General features: G+C 34.8%; 2 protein-coding genes across 7 annotated transcripts; one reads left to right on the plus strand and one right to left on the minus strand.

Annotated features, from left to right (window-relative positions):
- Positions 1 to 212: 212 nt before the first annotated feature.
- LOC137720725 (ATP synthase subunit B) lies at positions 213 to 6,861 on the plus strand. Of its 5 annotated transcripts, none has more exons than XM_068459835.2 (14): positions 213 to 486; positions 655 to 720; positions 807 to 855; positions 1,423 to 1,565; positions 2,260 to 2,356; positions 2,727 to 2,798; positions 2,894 to 2,994; positions 3,093 to 3,174; positions 4,076 to 4,168; positions 4,799 to 4,863; positions 5,262 to 5,274; positions 5,388 to 5,465; positions 6,356 to 6,464; positions 6,563 to 6,861. In XM_068459835.2, exons 1-14 carry the CDS (start codon positions 443 to 445, stop codon positions 6,658 to 6,660), a joined length of 1,110 nt encoding a protein of 369 aa, XP_068315936.2. In that variant the 5' UTR covers positions 213 to 442; the 3' UTR covers positions 6,661 to 6,861. The 5 variants fall into 5 exon arrangements, with proteins under 5 accessions (XP_068315936.2, XP_088555000.1, XP_068315935.2 ...); XM_088698874.1 differs by having other exon boundaries at positions 243 to 486; positions 2,255 to 2,356; positions 2,727 to 2,801; XM_068459834.2 differs by having other exon boundaries at positions 243 to 486; positions 2,255 to 2,356.
- Positions 6,862 to 7,651: 790 nt separating this feature from the next.
- On the minus strand, positions 7,652 to 12,071 carry LOC137721235 (F-box protein FBW2). 2 transcript variants are annotated; one of them, XM_088698885.1, is made up of 3 exons: positions 11,902 to 12,071; positions 11,263 to 11,577; positions 7,652 to 8,462 (listed from the first exon to the last, which is right to left on the minus strand). In XM_088698885.1, exons 2-3 carry the CDS (start codon positions 11,568 to 11,570, stop codon positions 7,832 to 7,834), a joined length of 939 nt encoding a protein of 312 aa, XP_088555011.1. In that variant the 5' UTR covers positions 11,571 to 11,577; positions 11,902 to 12,071; the 3' UTR covers positions 7,652 to 7,831. The 2 variants fall into 2 exon arrangements, with proteins under 2 accessions (XP_088555011.1, XP_068316436.2); XM_068460335.2 differs by having other exon boundaries at positions 11,263 to 11,581; positions 11,902 to 12,060.
- Positions 12,072 to 17,790: the final 5,719 nt, after the last annotated feature.

Below are 17,790 nucleotides of genomic sequence, written 5' to 3' on the forward strand. Positions count from 1 at the left end.
ATAGAATTTCGTGCTTATAAACGAAACCAGTAACCAGTCATATTATAAATTACTATGCAAAGACATTTTTGCAAACAAAAAAAGAATCAATAAAACTAAGGGCATTTAGTATTAAATTATAGTAAATAAATACACGATTCATTTCTTTTAATCAATCAAACTAAAGTAAAATGTATTATTATTAAAGAGAGGGGACCCACCCCCTAATTTTTGAGCTCTTCTTATTTGTATTGTTCATTGCAAGTTCTTTACGACGCCGTATGAGCAGCCTTCTTCTAGCGCGGGTAGCAGTTCACGAAGCCCTGCAAGTACAGAGAATACTAGTCCGCTACTTCCAGAGAGACTTTGAGTGCGAAAGAGATGGAGGAATTGAGGAAACTGGAAGATGTCCAGAGAATGCTGACGTTTTTACAATCTCGAGGCCTTGTAACGACGTCGTCGCATGACGACTCGAGTTCCTTTCTCGCCAAGCTCATCCTCTTCCTGGTATTCTTCCAACTTTTGTTCCTTCCAACATTTTTAATTTTCAAGTTTTAAATTCAATTATTCACCTTTAGTTTTTAATATAATTGCTTTCTTAATTTTACGTAGGAACTAAATTTTATTAATTTTGTGATTAATTTTATTTTATTTTTGGAAATGGTATGGCAAAAGGTACAACCATGTGGAGAGCTTGATTTGGGGAAAAAGTGCAGTTTGGTTTCAGAATATACGCCAAAGGTAAGCACTGTATTATGATTATCTGATTTTGTTTAACTTTTGGATATCATCAGAAATAGGGTGTGCTTATTTTACTTGTTTCACAGATTTCTGCTGCATTTCTTGAGGAAGCATCCAAATGCATTACCAGCAAAGGTAGACACCCCCGTACTTTGTGCATTCGACACTTAATTGATTTCCGTTGCGTTAATAGGATCCGATATTTTAAAAGATAGTCTGATTATTGGAGCAGGTTAATGGGTTCATTAGGTGCGCGTGCTCAACATTATTTCGTGCTGGTTTGGTTTTGCCAAGATAGGGTTTATACTTTTTGTACATTTATGCTTCTGAAAGGTGTAATTGGGAAAGGAACGCGTGGAGAGAATTACCATTCTCCCAGTGTTGCATTTTTATGGGGTTTTGAGCATTCGCATTGTGAGTGCAGTCGTAAGTGTGAATATGTGATCTTTGTATTCTTGATTTTGGTTCCACCTAAGTTACGTTGTCGTATGACCTTTCGGTCTTCTTCTTGATGCTCATTCTCTATGAGCTGATTTGCCTAATTTTGTTTGGGACATCGCCTCTTTTACTTTAGGTATAGAAGTCCTTTATATAAGTATATACAAGTTCCTTCACGTATTGCAATAGCTTTGGCAAAAAAAAAAAAAAAAAAAAAAACAACGACAACAATATAGTATGATCTATGTTTTTGCATTTTTGCAGGCCATGGAGAAAATTGTGAAAATGCTTTGCAGCTTGACTGTGGCCATAAGCTGGAGTCTAGTTCATTGCACACTGATTTTGAAGAGATGGCTATGGTTGGACTGGATGCAATGCAACGAGCAAATTCTACCCTTGAAGATTTTGTAAGCAGGCTTTGTTGTTGAAGATAGATCCTACATCATATATATATATATATTATATGTATTTATATATGTATGTGTTGGATTAGGCAATATTTTATGCAATGAGTATTAATTAGTGAGCACTGAGTTGTAGGATGAAGGAATGACTAATTGCAGATTTCTTAGTAGTAAAGCTAACATGTAAAGCTTACCAATCTTCAACTTTTACTTTCCGAATCAAATTTTTACTGGGCAATTTGGTTGCCCATGGAAAATGCAGATTATATGTATATCTGATAGTATTATATGCATATCTTATATTTTATCTCAGTTTTTGAAGGTAAAGTCATCTAGAAACTTAGATCAAAACCTCATTTACCACCTTTTTTTTATAAGAAAATTAAATGTTTCTTAAAGTAGGAGTTTTAGTACGACGTTCTGTGGTAATTAGTCGATTGATGCAATTTTCTAGGGATGCAATAATTTCGTGTGCTCCCTTCATAAGTTTCTGATATATCACTTAACCCATAATTGAACATTATGCATATAGTCAGATTTTGCAGCAGTATAGTTGTATGCTACCAGTTATCGTTCCCCCTACATACAATTGTATGCCTTCTGGCAAAAATTCACCATCAATGTGTGTCAATTGTCAACTATAAAATAATTCGGTCAGGTGGTGTTGTAATCTTAAACTCATTTTTTTTCAGTGCAGATCTTATTTTATGTTCCATGGAATGGATATAAACAAACCACAGTCAATATTCCAATATCTACCTATGCTTTCATTCACAGAAGGTTACATTTATCAGGTAGTAATCACAGTTGTGCAATGAAATTCCGTGTTATTTTTTTCCCTTTTTCTTTACAAGCAAAAGGTTCTCTTTGTTCTGTTCTTGTTTTTTCCCAAAAGGGGAAGTGATGAATCAAAGCAGCTTCCAGAATGGTAATGTTATTGAACTTGTCGGACGTTCTTCTTGTTCGTAACATTTTGAAAAAAAGGACTACTTTGAAAATAGTGATTGTTTTTATTTTTTATTTTTTAAGAAATTTCAACCTTGATTTATTCGTAGTGCAATGGTATGATGAATAGAGTTGTCACCACTTGATCTCTGGTTCTTGAGTTTCTATATTCCTTCCCTTTTGTTGCTTTCTCTTACCATCATGGTTTCATTATTACAGCTTGATGCTTTGAATGAGAAGACACTTCATGCAGCAAGCAGTGAAATGACCATTTCAGAAAGAGGAACTGAGGTGGTAGTGCTAACCGCTAAGAACTTGGGAGAAGTAATCACAAAATTATTTTAACTAAGTAACTTTTACTTGACCAAATGTCTTTTGGGATGCAGGAAGGTCAGTGGCTAATTGCTCGGTGTGCAAGTTCATTTAAAGGTGCGCCATTCAGACCACTGTCATGTGTACTTGAACGTCATGGCCTTTTGACAAAGAGGTACTGCATTGTGCTTTCTGATTTTATTCTTTTCTTGGGGGAAGATTAAAGAACTCTGAACTTATCTTGTTTATTGCACTTCCGTTTAATGGAATCAGGATGCAAGATGAGTTTAAATCTGGAGAAGAGTATTGGGCGCTGGAAAGAAAGCTTTGTTATGCACTGATGAATAAAATGGAGGTACGGATATTATCCCATGTTATTAATTTTTTATTTTTTATTTTTTTCAACATGTTTTTAGAAATGCTTATCAGAACTTGGTGCAGAAATTTCTCGTAAAAAAACACAAAACTGTTTTTCTGTTGCATTCGTTACATGTAGGTTATGTAATGTTATGACGGTGCAAAAGGTTGTTGAACCACTAATCTAGGGTCGATAATTTTAGCTGGTAACTCATTTCAAAGTAACATAGAATAGGACTTTTACTCTAAAATGATGTATAACAGGTCTCCTTGGTTTCAAAAGTAACATATAGCAATATGAAGAAACTGAAAGAGAGAACCAAGGGAGATGAGAAAAGATTTGATTGCTCGGGGTACATTCGAGTCACCCCATTGTGCCTATGAACATACCTGCTTTGAGAAAATATAGTCGTTTAATTTGCATTGACAAGCAAGGCAATGCAGCACCACGTAATTTTAAAAATATCTATGTTTTTCTAACTCTAAATTAATAGGGCAAAACTTTTCCATTCTCAGCCACTTATCTCAACAGTGTCTGATTCAGTAGTTTTGTGAAGTTAAATATAACTTATATTATTTTAGTTTGTTGGCTTAATAAGTAGCTGACTTGACACATCCAAACCTTGGATTGTCCTGTACAAAGACCCAATTGTTTCAAGTACCAACCTCCTGCATCTTGTTGCCACTGCAAAAGTCACTAAGTTGATATAACTACAGATTTGTACTTCTCTTGTTTAATTTTCACTTTTAATTTGAGGTATTGAGGGTTTACTGGTTTTAAATTTTGTACTTGTAGAAACTCATTGTAGGTTTATTCAATTTATAGGAATTATATAGCAGTGAAGCATAGGCATGTTCAAGGTTTCATTTTTAAGCTGATGATAAAAATTGGAATGCAGATAGTTGTTGAAGATGTCGTAAAGGCAATTCATCTGAAATCCTTTGATTACCGTGTGCTGAATCTTTTACTGTACCGGTTGAGGGGTGAAGAGGTATAGTAGCTTTGTATCCATTTTCATAGTGAATAACCTTATGCTGATTTTAGATTGCTTTTCTTTGTATATCTGTGTTTACATGTAGCGTATGCATATTTATGTATCTGTGTGTCCATGTCAATTTCGTTGATGACATTTAAATTGTTCATAAATAAATATTTTCACTGTATGTCATTCTTAAATTGAACAAAATTGTGGCATGGATGTTTTTCCCCGTATTGAGGCGTAGGATCATAGGACTTGGTTTGTCTTTTGATAAACAGACGAATTCATGTTATCTTTACAATGTTTTGTCAATTCAATTAGATGTTCTTAAGCCTCTGTTTGTAAAAAGAACAAAATGGAAAAGAAGGAATAAATTTTCAGTGTTTCATTTTCAACAGTTTAGCTTCTCAAAGATTTATCAAATCTATCAATAATAAAATCAAATACAAGGTAGTAAAAATACCCCCACCACGGCCACCGCCACACACACACAAACACATCACTTCTCGTGCCAAAGTGGTCCCAAACCTTTAATTGCTGTTTTTTTGTATGTTTGGTTTAGCTTATTCTTTTGGCCTCACCTATGTTTAACACGCATATTTCATTTGGTTAACTGTGTCCTCCTTTGAATCTGTAATTAAGGTTGATGAGCTGCATATGGAATTTTTATCAATCTCAGAATTCCTAGTTGAGGTAGCTGATGATCTGTGAGTACCCTTCATGCTTTTGTTTTATTTTTCAGTCAACTGTCCTAATACATCTTCTAGGTCTAAGTGGTCATTATTTCCCCTTATAGCATGATTGATGTTTGAGTTCCTTTCCATTTGTAACTCCATGTAGGTGGAATATTTTCTTGTCCTAGACTGTATCTTTGTTACGTTGCATTTGCTAAATACCTGTGAAGCTTCTTGAAACTTATGCATGAACATATTCCTACGTGTGTTTCTATGTCCTATCTCTCGAGGAATACTAAGTTCTCTGCTACTTGACATCTACCTTTTATCTGTTATTAGCGGACAACTAATGTTATTATTACTGATAAATTTTTTGCTGCAAGCACATCATCAGTATCATTTGCCATTGAGTTGACAGGATGATTTTGCAGGTTTGACTATGAGGTGAGCTCTTTAATTTGCAGAGTTTATAACTGTTAAGTATCCTGCCCCATTTATTTTTCCGGTTACAGTAATCCCCTCACATTTTTATTTGTCCTTATTGGTTCCTCATGCAGGAGGATGTAATAGAAAATAGTTTCAATATTTTGCGCATGTTTGTCAAAATGTATGGAGCTTCTGCACCAACTGTGCTGGTGAGTTTGGCAAGCGTTTCATTTTCGCACTGTTTTCTTTATTTAGTAAATGAAACGATTTCTTTCTTTTTCTCTTCTTGGTTTGTGTGCGTGCTGGGGGATTTTTCTTTTTTTTTGGGGGGGGGGGGGGGGGGGGGGGGGGGGTTGTGGATTGGAGATTGAACAACCGTACCGAGCAATACCACAGCTTCAGACCACCTGAGCTGAGGCTCTTGGTTTCTCATAATGCATCTGTAGCTCTGATCTCAGTAAAATTATACAATTAAAAAAGGATTCAGTTCAATCAACTCGGTCAATGATTGCAACTTTTCTTAGGCGCTGAGCTATGCATGGGCACCTATCGACCTTCGTTTTGGCCGATTCCCTTTGAGTACAAGAAGAGGAACCTAGGTAACCTTGCAATTATCTATCTAAGAAGAGGTCCAAAGGAGCACAAAAAACAAATGAAGGGTCTTACCCTATTCTGTACAGTCAGGAAAGACCCCGACTCGGTATTGTTAAAAAAATCCAGAGAAATCAGAACCAAGTCAAGTTGATATGGGTCAGATCCTTAGAGATATCAACGGAGAACTACAAATCCAATGGCTTTTATCAAGGCTAACATTTATTAGTAAGCCTTCTTGTTTTTTAATCGATCTTCGGTATTCTTACACATACAGCAGCAGCCTTAGATGTATAAGCTTTAATTCCGGTAGACTGAGAGAATGATAGAAAGGTTTTATATGGTTGGTTCTTGGCACAATGTTGTTGCTATATCGTTTAGCTTTAATATCTTCCTGTCATGATGTTAAGCTTCTACTTAAATTGGAGTTTTGTCAAATTCGAAATAAATTTGACAGCAGTCTTTATTTTTTCCTCTCACAAACACCTACCATTATTTACTGCTTCAGGCAAAATATATAGCTGAGGCTGAAGATCAGTACAACAATTTACTGAAAAGGCTCGATCCACAGCTGTCCTTGAATTACCAGAGAAGATGTGTAGAAGCAACTAAAGAGGGTAGCTTTTCTGCCGCCTAATTTTACCGCATGTGAAACTGCATCCTCATTTGTTTTCTGTCAGGTTTCATTGATCGTTGTGAAATTTGAAATTCTCAGGAGGGAGTGCGTCTGCACATCCACTTGGAGCATGGAGTATACCACCTCTAATACTAGACGAGGAATTTTATCGATCCAATATGTTAGATCAGAGATAAGAAATTGTAAAACCAGTCTGGATTTTGGTTCAGTGTCAGCATTACAGGTTTTCCTCTGTTTTGTTATGCAAATTTTGCTTCTTTGTTTCGTTGTTTTTTCAGTTTCCTTCCACTGAAACTACATTTGCTCAACTGGTTTTCTGCTTTGTAGATATTTGAACAAAAAAGAGTACTTGATGTAAAACTGGCTTACCGTTGGAACTCGGATCTGCTGCAATCTTTAGTACCTAATCTGAGGTTTTCCATTTTTCTAGGTTGTTAAATTAGAAAGATAATCGCCTGGAAAGGTTAAATTGGTATGTCACCTTGTGTCTCTCTCTTTCATCACGTGGTAATAACGTGGTCATACAATACAATCGATTGCAAGGAAGATTCTCTTAAACGGCGGTGATGCCACTTCTATCTTGTATGGAAATTGTTGGCACCGTTTAGCGTTTGAATAATTCGGAAGTAGTTGAGACTTTTTAGCTTAAATGTGTAGATCAATTGAGACTTGATCTTCCCTTTCTCCATGTCTTGGTGCTTCATTTGGAACAAAAACAAGAAAAGAAAGTAATATATCCAAATATAATGAGCAGATTGGTGCTTGGAACTCAAAGACTATGGTTGGTGGATTTGGGTGGGTGTTAGGAGACTTTGCTGGGATCTTAAAGCGAGCTGGGGGTGTGGGAAAATTGGTTTTTGGCTCTGCCATTGTTGCTGAGGCTGCCGCCGTGAGGCCAGCACTGCTGTTTTGCAGAAATTGCGGCCGCACAGAGGTAGAAGTGGAGCTGGAGGTGGAGTCCGACTCCCAATCGTTGATTCGTATGATTAATAGACAAATGGACCGGGATGCACTACTAGGAGTGCTGTTTGATATTGATTCTTTAGCCGTGCGTTTTGATTTTGTTAAGTTCGGGTTCGTTCCGCAGGAAGGTAATTTTGCTACTCACAAGGTGGCTTCGTTTGCTACCAAGCATGGTGGTCAAATTTATTCATGCGAACACATATATTCGACAAAACAAAACCCACAAAGCTTCACATATTTCACATGCATTGACATACAAAGATAGTACAACACCGAGTACAACATGGTTACAGAAACATACACATGGAAGTTTCACGCCGATTATTAGTAGGAAAAACAACATTACTTACACCAGGTTAAACCCCTAACCTCCATCAAGAAAATTCATGGAGATAGGGGCCAATCGAACCCACCATTATCGAGATAAAAACCATCATAGAACCTCATTTCTACATCCTCCATACTAAGGTCGTCTTCCCAAGCCTCATCTAACATCTCTTCGTCAAAATCATCATCCATTACATCCCATGCTAAGTAGCCAGAAGAAACTGAGTAATCTGAACAATCATCCCAGCCCGCATTGTCGGAACCTGGTCCCACCAGCTTCAGCCCCGAGAATTTCTTGACAAACTTTTCATCAAGTTTCACACTATAGCACCCTCGCACGTCTAATATCTGGAGCTCAGGGCAGTTCAAGAGTATCTGACGCACAGCTTCTGTACTAACATGCAGACAGAGTATCTCAAGGTGCTTGAGTTTTGGCATTGTGGCCGCTATTGCAAGGGCCTCGTCATCTTGAGAAACCTTGTCAAGTACCTCCCATCCGTACATGCATCTCTGCAACTTTCTGAGATGTCTACAATGCTTCCCAAATGCCTCAAGTGCAGGGCCTCCAATAGTTTTGCAGTAGCTTACATCCAAGAAAGTTACGGAAGAGAGCCTTGCAGCAACCTGTTCCACTATGGAATCACTTATTTCACTTCTTGGCAGCTGCAGTGTCCGAAGAGATTTGGCACTAGCAAACAGAATTATTATTTTTTCATTTAAAAAATATACTGAAGAAATAAAATATAACAAAGATGAACACATCAACAAATTATCGGTTTAAACTACAAGAATATGATAGTTAGCCAAATATTATGCTGAAGAACGTAAGAAATTAAAATGATATACTGACATCATGCAAAGGTTGAAGGAAATTGCAACCAGCTACACTCAGTATTCCAAAAAAAAAAAAAAAAAAAACAGGTAAATCATGATTAAGAAAACAACTGGGAAAGTTAACAATGATCAGTTTAGATGGTCGTAACTTCCTGATTTAGTAGATTAGCCAGGTTGCTCAACAATTAACCTCGAGGTTGGCTACTAAATAACCTATATAAAAACTATCGGTCCACTTTTTCATGCATGAGCTTGTAGCATGTAAAAAATATATAAGTGAGGTGTAGTGCAGTGTGCGAGAAGGCCTTTTAAGAGTTCTTGAGGCAAGGTGTGGTTATGAGGTGTTCCCATTTAAGCATACAAGGTGTTTTTCATGGTGATCTTCAGCTATATTATTATAATGACATTTGTATTTGTATTGCGAATATCATCTTGGAACAATCTAAGTTATGGTCCATCTTAAATTCTCTCCTTGAATAGGAGATCAGTAAAATATTTAAACAGTCTCGAGGGTATCCAATGGAAACCCCATATGCCTGCTATTGAAGCAATAGAGAATTCGGGTTTCAAAATAGGATTGATAAACCTTAAATTCAAAGTTAACCATAATCTTCAGTTGCTAAATTATAGAAATGTTATGAAATTAATACTTCATGCTTTAAGTTTAGAACTGCTAAGAATAAATAAAAAAATGAACAAACAAATATATAAATTAAACAAATTGACAATTTAAACCAACCAATAATATAACTTAACATGAAAGCATAAGCCAAACCGTTTATACTGGCACCTGAGATAAGTTAGTCATAAAAATGAGTTAGAACTACAGCTCCCAAGAATAACTATCAATCTTTCAAGTTTCCATCAAAAGGGACAAGTAATGGCGACAAAACAGGAAATGTCTAGCACTGGGTACCATCATTGATTTGATCCTATAAAACAGAGCATATATGCTCTAACCTACCTAATCCATCTCGGCACGATTATGATTAAATTTTGACCTCTAGATAGAAAAGTACGATTAAGTCAACTCGGTTTAATCTTCTGATCCCTAAAGGCAATCTCTGGAACCTGCCAAGAACCTTATGAAGCTAATATCCCAGATTTAATTTTATCAATATTGGCTTGCCGTCTATTGCAAGCTGTTATAAGCCAAACATCACGGAAAGTAAACTGAATTTTACAAGCTCTAAACTTAAAGCATGAAGTTTCAATATCATAACATTTTTCTTACATAATTTAGCAACTGAAGATCATGTTTAACTTTGAATTTAAGATTTAGCAATCCTAATTCGAAACCCGAATTCTCTATTTACTTCAATAAGAGGCGGAGGGGGTTTCCCTTGGACATCCTTGAGATTGTTTAAATATTCTACTGATCTCCTCTACAAAGAGAGGACATACGGGGTCTCCATTGGCTATCAACTCATAGATAAGTGTCCTTCCCTTGCTAGTTGTAGAAACAAATTCCAAAGTTTCCCAAAAAAGAGATTTTGCATGATAGAACACTGAATAATATGTCACATCTTGCTTTGAAATGGACAAGCAAATTCTTTCTAATGGCTACAACATCATGTCTTTTCTGTTTTTATATTCTTTTGAGGCATTTTCCATTAAATTTCTACATTAGATTTGTCAGCAAGTAAATCTGAATCCAAAAGATGGATAATCATCCATTGAAACATCTAAAACATCATTACTAAAAAAACACATAATACAAATGCATACAAGCAAGCAAGGCCTGATGTTAACACTACGACACACCAGCATACAGACATGGGAGACCCCTCAATTTTACATCAGACCTCAAGCACTTTGGAATGCCTTCTCAAATAGTTGGTTACTCACTAAGTTAGACCTCACTTTTACACAGCACTCACTGCTCATACGAAACACAATGGTGCATCAGCTCCTATATAAAAACCAGGAGATTGATCACCAGTCCACCTTTAGAAGCTGCACGTCTTCTAAACTGCGGACTTTTCAGTTGTATCCAAACATTGAGGTGAAGAACTACTCCCTACCAAATAATTTTTCACTCCATCACATGCCTATTTATGTGGCATATCACTCACACCAACCCCACGCATAAGCTACACATACTGGGAAACAGATGGAAAGACAATGTTGCGTTCCCCATCATGGAGTAAATAAAAAGGGTTAATTTGGAATTTGGGAATTGAAGGATTTTAGAGCGGATTTGTATTTGCAAGTAAGGCAATATTAGTTTTAAAAAACCTATAAACGTAGTAGATAACATTTATTTGAAATAACTCGAGACGATATGTTCAAAATGAATTCAGATTAATACGATAAATCATTTAAAACCATGTACTCTTCTTTTTATTCTCATACAAATAAACATAAACGTATTTGTGATATACTAAACCATATACTTTAAGCAATTAAACCATATTCTTCTTATAGAATCAAGCAATTAAACCATATACTTTAAGCATTAACTAAATCCCTAAATCTGAAATCAAGCATCCCAAACGCACCCTTAAAATAATTCTGAGAGAGAGAAGTGGTGATGACGAATTCTAACATATACAATCAAGCAATTTAACTATATAATATAGTCACTATACTAAAATTGATACGAAAAATGGAAACTAAGTGCTGTATTGATAATGTAAGTTTGTACTACTTACTGATCAGCAATAAAGGAGAAAGTCTGGTCATTGGGAAGGCCAGCAACGCAGAGCTTTCGGAGTGAACCTGAGCTTCTTATGACCAGCATTTGCAGCATTCGCGTAACGGTCTCTGGCGGACGAAATTTGCTCCATTCCGCAATGTCTATCTCCTGCCAGCAATAAGGTCCAGACACTGCTCTTCCCCATGACTTGCACACCCTTGGGATTACAGTGAGTGTCTCTTGAAGGGTTAGATTCCTAAATATTAGCCCAAGTGCATCAGGTATGAGCTCGTCCCATCGCCGAAATTCACTGTCCTCCTCCATTTAATTCCTTTCTTGCAATCACAAAAACAAAGGGTTAATTTGAAGCAACTAACAAAACCCAAATCTCCTTATGCATTAACAAATCCATGCCAAAATTAGACAAACCCAACACCATAAAACTAAAAGAAATTGTGATTTCAACACCTAACATGCCATGGAAAAGGCGAAGTAAGAAGAAACCCTAAAGGAAAATTCATACAATTTATTCAACAAGTGCGTATAAAATGGTTGGATGAAAGTAAAAGAAATAGGAAATTCACAAAGAAAAAGGAAGAGAACGAACCAATAAAATGAACAAATAAAATTAAATAACACGAAATCAGAAGATTACAAGGTTATCGGAGTTCTTGGATCTCCAAGGACGCAAGTTCATTCGCCTCTGAGGACTAAGATCAAATCATCAAGGGGTTTGGGAGTCAGAGTCAGACAGAGAAGCTTTTACGGCTAGAATTAATTATTGAGCGTCTGAGATAGAAATACAAAAATGGATTCGTTTGCCATAAAAACTTTTTTTTTAATATCAAATATTAAATAACTGTTTAATCACAAGAGTTCTGAAATTAACTCCTTAGCTTGGTACTTAAATTAAAATTGATCAATGTCGTTTTTGAAATTTAGTGTAACAAATCAATCTCATTCTTTCGCTAAAATTATATTTGCATGGTCACGTTGCACTCCAATAATATCATGGTGCCACATCGATTATAGAAAAAAATTATAAAATAATTTTAAAATATAACACAAATGATATTTTTACTCTAAATCACACTAATTGAAGGAATTATCTAAACTGGAATACAAAATATTGAAGAGAAAGACTACCCGACCGAATTCACAGTTGGAAAAAAAAAATAAATTAAAATATTAAATAATTAAAAACTTAAAAATAATAAGTCAACTGTTATAAAACCAATGAAAAAGTATAGATAAAAAGCAAGTGACATTTTACCACAGTAGTGGAAAGATGTTGAGTTCTTGCATGATGACGTAGGCTCAAATTCTGTCAGTAACTAATATAACATCTAATTTAATAAAATTTATCGTTGGACAAAAAAGAAGAAAAAGTATAGAGAAAAAGGACACAATATTGAATACTAGCATTTACAACATATAGGTAAGTTACAAACACTAACAACAAAGATTTAGTGCAAAAGCTGCATAAAAGTCAATTGGAAGAGTTGTATGGTGGTCCTCCACCAACTCATGAATTTGTAACAACGATCAGTATATTGGGTTAGCATTATTTATGGAAACGTAATAAATATTCTCATTTAAATTACAAAAATGATATTTTTATTATCTATTTGTACGATCTTCTGTACAATCTTTCTAAAAAAGATAAAACTCACATGCATTAGTGGACTCTACTTCTATTAGAGAAATAGTACAAGTAATAGTACAACTAGATAATAAGTGTAATACGACTCTTTAAATTAGGCCTACATATTACTAAACATAGGTTTTGAGTTTTAGTTAAGATAGTCAAGTCTAATAAAGTCTACATACTGAATTATTGGACCACAAGTTAAAACTTTGATTGAATTATTGAATCACAAGTTAAGGCTTCATCTGAAGCTATGGCTTTGGGGCTCGGCGGCAACTTCCACCTTCCTTCTCCTTTCTCTTCCTCTACTTTTTCTCCATTCTTCTGTTTCTCTCCTCTTGTTCAAGTTTTCATGGCAAGTTTTCAAGGAGAGTTGATTTTCACACTTTTTAGCTTTTCATATACCCTTCTCTATATCTAGTTATTAAATTGAATAAATCAAAAGAAATCAATTGGTGTAAATTAAAATAAGTGTAAACGGAGGCAATCGGTGTGCGTTTATCATTTCTCATTCATAACTTTCTCCCATTCACCCCCATTTCCTCATCCTCTTTCATCTTCATTTCTGTTTTTTTCTTTTAAGCATATCACCTTCGGTTGATTTTCTAACTCTAGCTATGCATGCAAATTGTTATGAGGGGTTATGTCAAGTTAACGACTTGGTTGTCATGGAAGTTTGAGTTGTGCTTGGCTATTTCAGTATTCTCTATTTTCATGGCGGTGTCCACCTCATGGTTGACATCGAAGACAGTGTGGATGCAAATTTCGTCCAAAGTTGAATTGTCAAACTCCACTTACTAAACAAGAAACACCGTTAGCCTTATTGACTCAAATAAAATGGTGTCTTCCAAAGGAACTATAACAAAGAAAATTATGAGCAATAAGCGGCGATTATTGATTTCCTTGTTAGACTTGGCTATTTATAGGAGTGAACCCTCGTAGGCAGCTGAAGGGGAGGGCGCATGCCATACTAAGCAAACCACTATGTTCTGCTAGAGTGATGTAGACAAGTCTCTACATGCACCTTACGAATGGTCCTAGAGGACTCTAGTTGATAATTGCTCAGTAGCGCCCAAGGTTCTAAAAGACGTTATGAACTAGTCGGATGGCGAGCTGGGGCCTAGCACCTAGGCGGCTAGGTAGGCGCTTAGGCGGACTAGGCAAATTTAACTAAATCGATTATATTTCATGTAATAAGTGTCTATTTATACTTAAAATATATATAATTTCATCATAAACTACAAAATAGAATGATACATATATTATGAAGCATTAGAACATAATGAAAACATGGGGAACAAGCATATAATATGTGCTCATTGAAGTATTCAACAAGTCTCTTACAATTTATTAAAAAAAATGCAAAATAAAAGTTATCTATATTTTCTACCTAAGTGAGTCGCAACCTAGGCGGGTTTGGGAGGGTTAGGTGCCCTTTCTTAATTTTCAAACGTCTAGGCGTTAATCGAGGCAGTGGCCAGTCGCCTAGTGCCTAGGTGGCTAGGCGGGGGTTTTTAGAATAGTGGTAGCAAGACATATCATGGCCCCAGAAGGCTCCTTGATACGTAACTAACCCGAAGGCTCAATACCTATAGGGCATGTAGATATTAGGCCCTTTGTAGTACCCTATGGTCTACTTACGACATCAAAGGGAAAAACCAAACTGTCATATTGAGCTTAAAGTCCATGTGTCATTCTCCTATTAGATGTGGCTAATTTATGTCTCCTCAGACAACTCGTCATGTCAATAAGTGGGTTCTTTTCATTATTGCTAGGGTTTAGTTTTTTAGTTCGACTTTTTATGAGTTTGAATAAGTTGCAGTAATTCTTTATGAGTTATGTTGAGACCACTTTTAAATAATGCCAACACTTCATGTAAAGTGCTATTGAGATATGCTGAATATTGCGATGCCCTTCAATCTCAATCATGTTGCCAAAATAATTTAACAAAATTTGAGGGTATTTTTGTCATTTTGATCTTCTTTAACGGATATTTTTCACTAAAGGACCAAAATGATTTACAGTAGACAAACTCACGGATCATTTTTATCAATTTTAAATCTTAGAGACCAAAGTGACCATTTTGGCTAAAAGACCTTATAAATATTAAAGGTTTTGATTAAAATTCACATTCATGAGTCATTCTGCAGACATAATCATAGTGAACATAAAAACTTCTATTAACAGGTAGTGCAGTGAATTGCCCCGGTGATTAGAGTATTTAACTTTAGCTCAATATGTTTCGAGTTTAAATTCATTTTATCTTTTAGTATAACTTAGATTAATAATACTATTTGTAATAAAATAAAAAATTTTAAAAAAAATGGAGACTGCTTTGTGGTATTACTAATTCATTCTTTCATACTAGACATATAAGCTCTATCGTTCACTCATATTATAACACTTGAACAACCACGATACATGATACATGAGTGTCTCTTTTAGAGCACTTCCAATGTAGAAAGGCCCTTTTGGGTAATAGGCAACTCAATCCCCTTAAATGAACAATAACTGCTTGGAATGAATAGTAATTGCTTAAGTGTATCTCCACCCCTAAACTGAATAGCCCAAGCAATTCGTATTAAAATATTAGTATTTTTTTATTTTTATAAAATAATAAAAAATAACTTATTTTTAATTTTGGATAATAATGAAATATTGGTTGAAAGTATTTGAAAATATTAAAATGTAGTGTAAAGTGGAAGAATGACACACCCCGACCCAGAATGTCCACTAAGACCCCGAATCGAGCTGTGCTGGCCAACACCTGGAAGGTGACGAAGCCATAAAGTGTGATAATCTATAAAATGTGAATAAATAAAAATTTGAAAGTGCCTAAATACACGAGTGCTCGGTGAGCGGGTATGAACCCATTTCACATGTGATACAGAGCATAGGTATAGTACAGTAAGGTAAGATAATGATTATACCATCATAAGAAGACATTTGTACTGAAAAGTACCACGAATTCTCGTCGATACGGAACTCTGCTGCTAGAATTCCCATCTCTACCTAGCACAAGGCCTTTTGGGAGCTCACTGGCTTCGGGTTCCATGAGAACTCGGAAGTTAAGCGAGTAGCGCGCAAGAGCACTCCCATGATGGGTGACCCACTGGGAAGTTCTCCTGTGAGTTCCCAGAAACAAAACCGTGAGGGTGTGGTAGGGGCCCAAAGCGGACAATATCGTGCTACAGCGGAGTCGAGCCCGGGATGCAGTGGAGGCCCGGGCGGGGATGTGACAAAGAACATTGTTAAGGATTTATAGAAAAAATTATAATTTTTTATATTTTTAACTGAAAATATGACTTTGGCCCCTAAAGATAAATTTTCTCCACGTAAAACCCGACATAAGCTTTTTACTCTAGTAAAACCCATTGACTAGATTGCACATCAGCAAATTCATTAAGAGAGCTACAAGACCCATCCCATTGTCTTATTTTCCCACCCACGTTATAATCCCACCCACCTTAAAAAGTTAAAAAATTAAAATGCTATTTTCCCACATACTATTATTCCCAAAATAACCTTTAATATATACGTACATATGAAATTATAAAATTGTCTCTTAAAAAATATAACAAATAATATGTAAATGAAAACCACTAAGATCTGCAAATTCAAATGGAAACGACAAAGGTATTCAAATTCAAAAGAATTCGGCAACGACAAATTTAAAAATACGATGGACAAATTCAAATGACCTACACATAAATTATTCTTCTACCTTTTCAATGGATACATAATCTTCTACCTCTTCCCTAGAAGCGTCATCTTCTACCGGCCTGTTCAATAAAAAAGTCATCTTTTAAGTCTATTGCTATTTTTTTTACTTTCTTTGAATGAAAGGAGATGAAAATATATGAGTTAGGGTTTAAGGTAAACAAATTGTCTCCCATGCCCAACCTTTTTTTTTTTTTTTTTTTTTTTTTTTTAAATTAAGCAAAACAAAATAATTAATGTCCTTATCAGTCTTTTTGTAAATGGACAAATTTGTAATTAAAAAATTCATTAAAAGGTGGGTGGAAAGATAAGACATTGGGATGAGAATAATATCATTCATTCATTAATTAAATTTGACTTTACACATTTAAAAAAAATTTATGCCTAAAATACCCCTATTTGAATGTTTGATATACACAATTAATTCTATACGGATTGTAAGGAAGATTTTATGATTTTACAAAAATAAAAAAAATAAAAAAATTATTGCCTAATATATAATAACAATAAAACATGCCTAATATATGTAATAATACATGCTTAGTTTAGTCAATCAAATTATATTTTACAAATAAATGTAGGTAAATTATTTCACACACACACACACATATAACAAGAAAAACATGTATGCTATCGTAAAAATTCATGCGAAATAATTTACCAACAAAAAAAATGTTTTTTGATTCAGTGCACCTACTATTCAAAATAAAAAAATGTTAGATGCTTAAAAAAAAGAAAAATAATTTACCTATATAATAAAGCAAACCTAAATGCAAAATACATGCAAAATAATGTACCTACATAAAAAATAATATTTTTTTTATTCAATACTAGTTTACCTATTATTTGTACATATAATAATAAAATGTGCCCAATATATGATACATACAAAATAAAATATCTACATAATTAAGAATGTTATTTGATTCAAAATTAATTTACTTACAAAATAAAGAAATTTTATTTGATTCAAAATTAATTTACCTATTATTTGTACATATATCTTATAATAATAATATGTGCCAAAAAAGAATGTTATTTGATTCAACATTAATTTACCTACAAAATATATGTTAGTTGCTCATCATAAATTTACATATAGGTAGATTAATTAGTATAATATGTTTGAACATATATCCAGTACTGTCCATATGTGTGTACGTGTGTGTGTGAACA

This window comes from Pyrus communis, chromosome 1 (assembly GCF_041283825.1).
Source record: "Pyrus communis isolate YQ-2024b chromosome 1, ASM4128382v1, whole genome shotgun sequence".
In the NCBI taxonomy this organism is placed as follows: Eukaryota; Viridiplantae; Streptophyta; class Magnoliopsida; order Rosales; family Rosaceae; genus Pyrus; species Pyrus communis.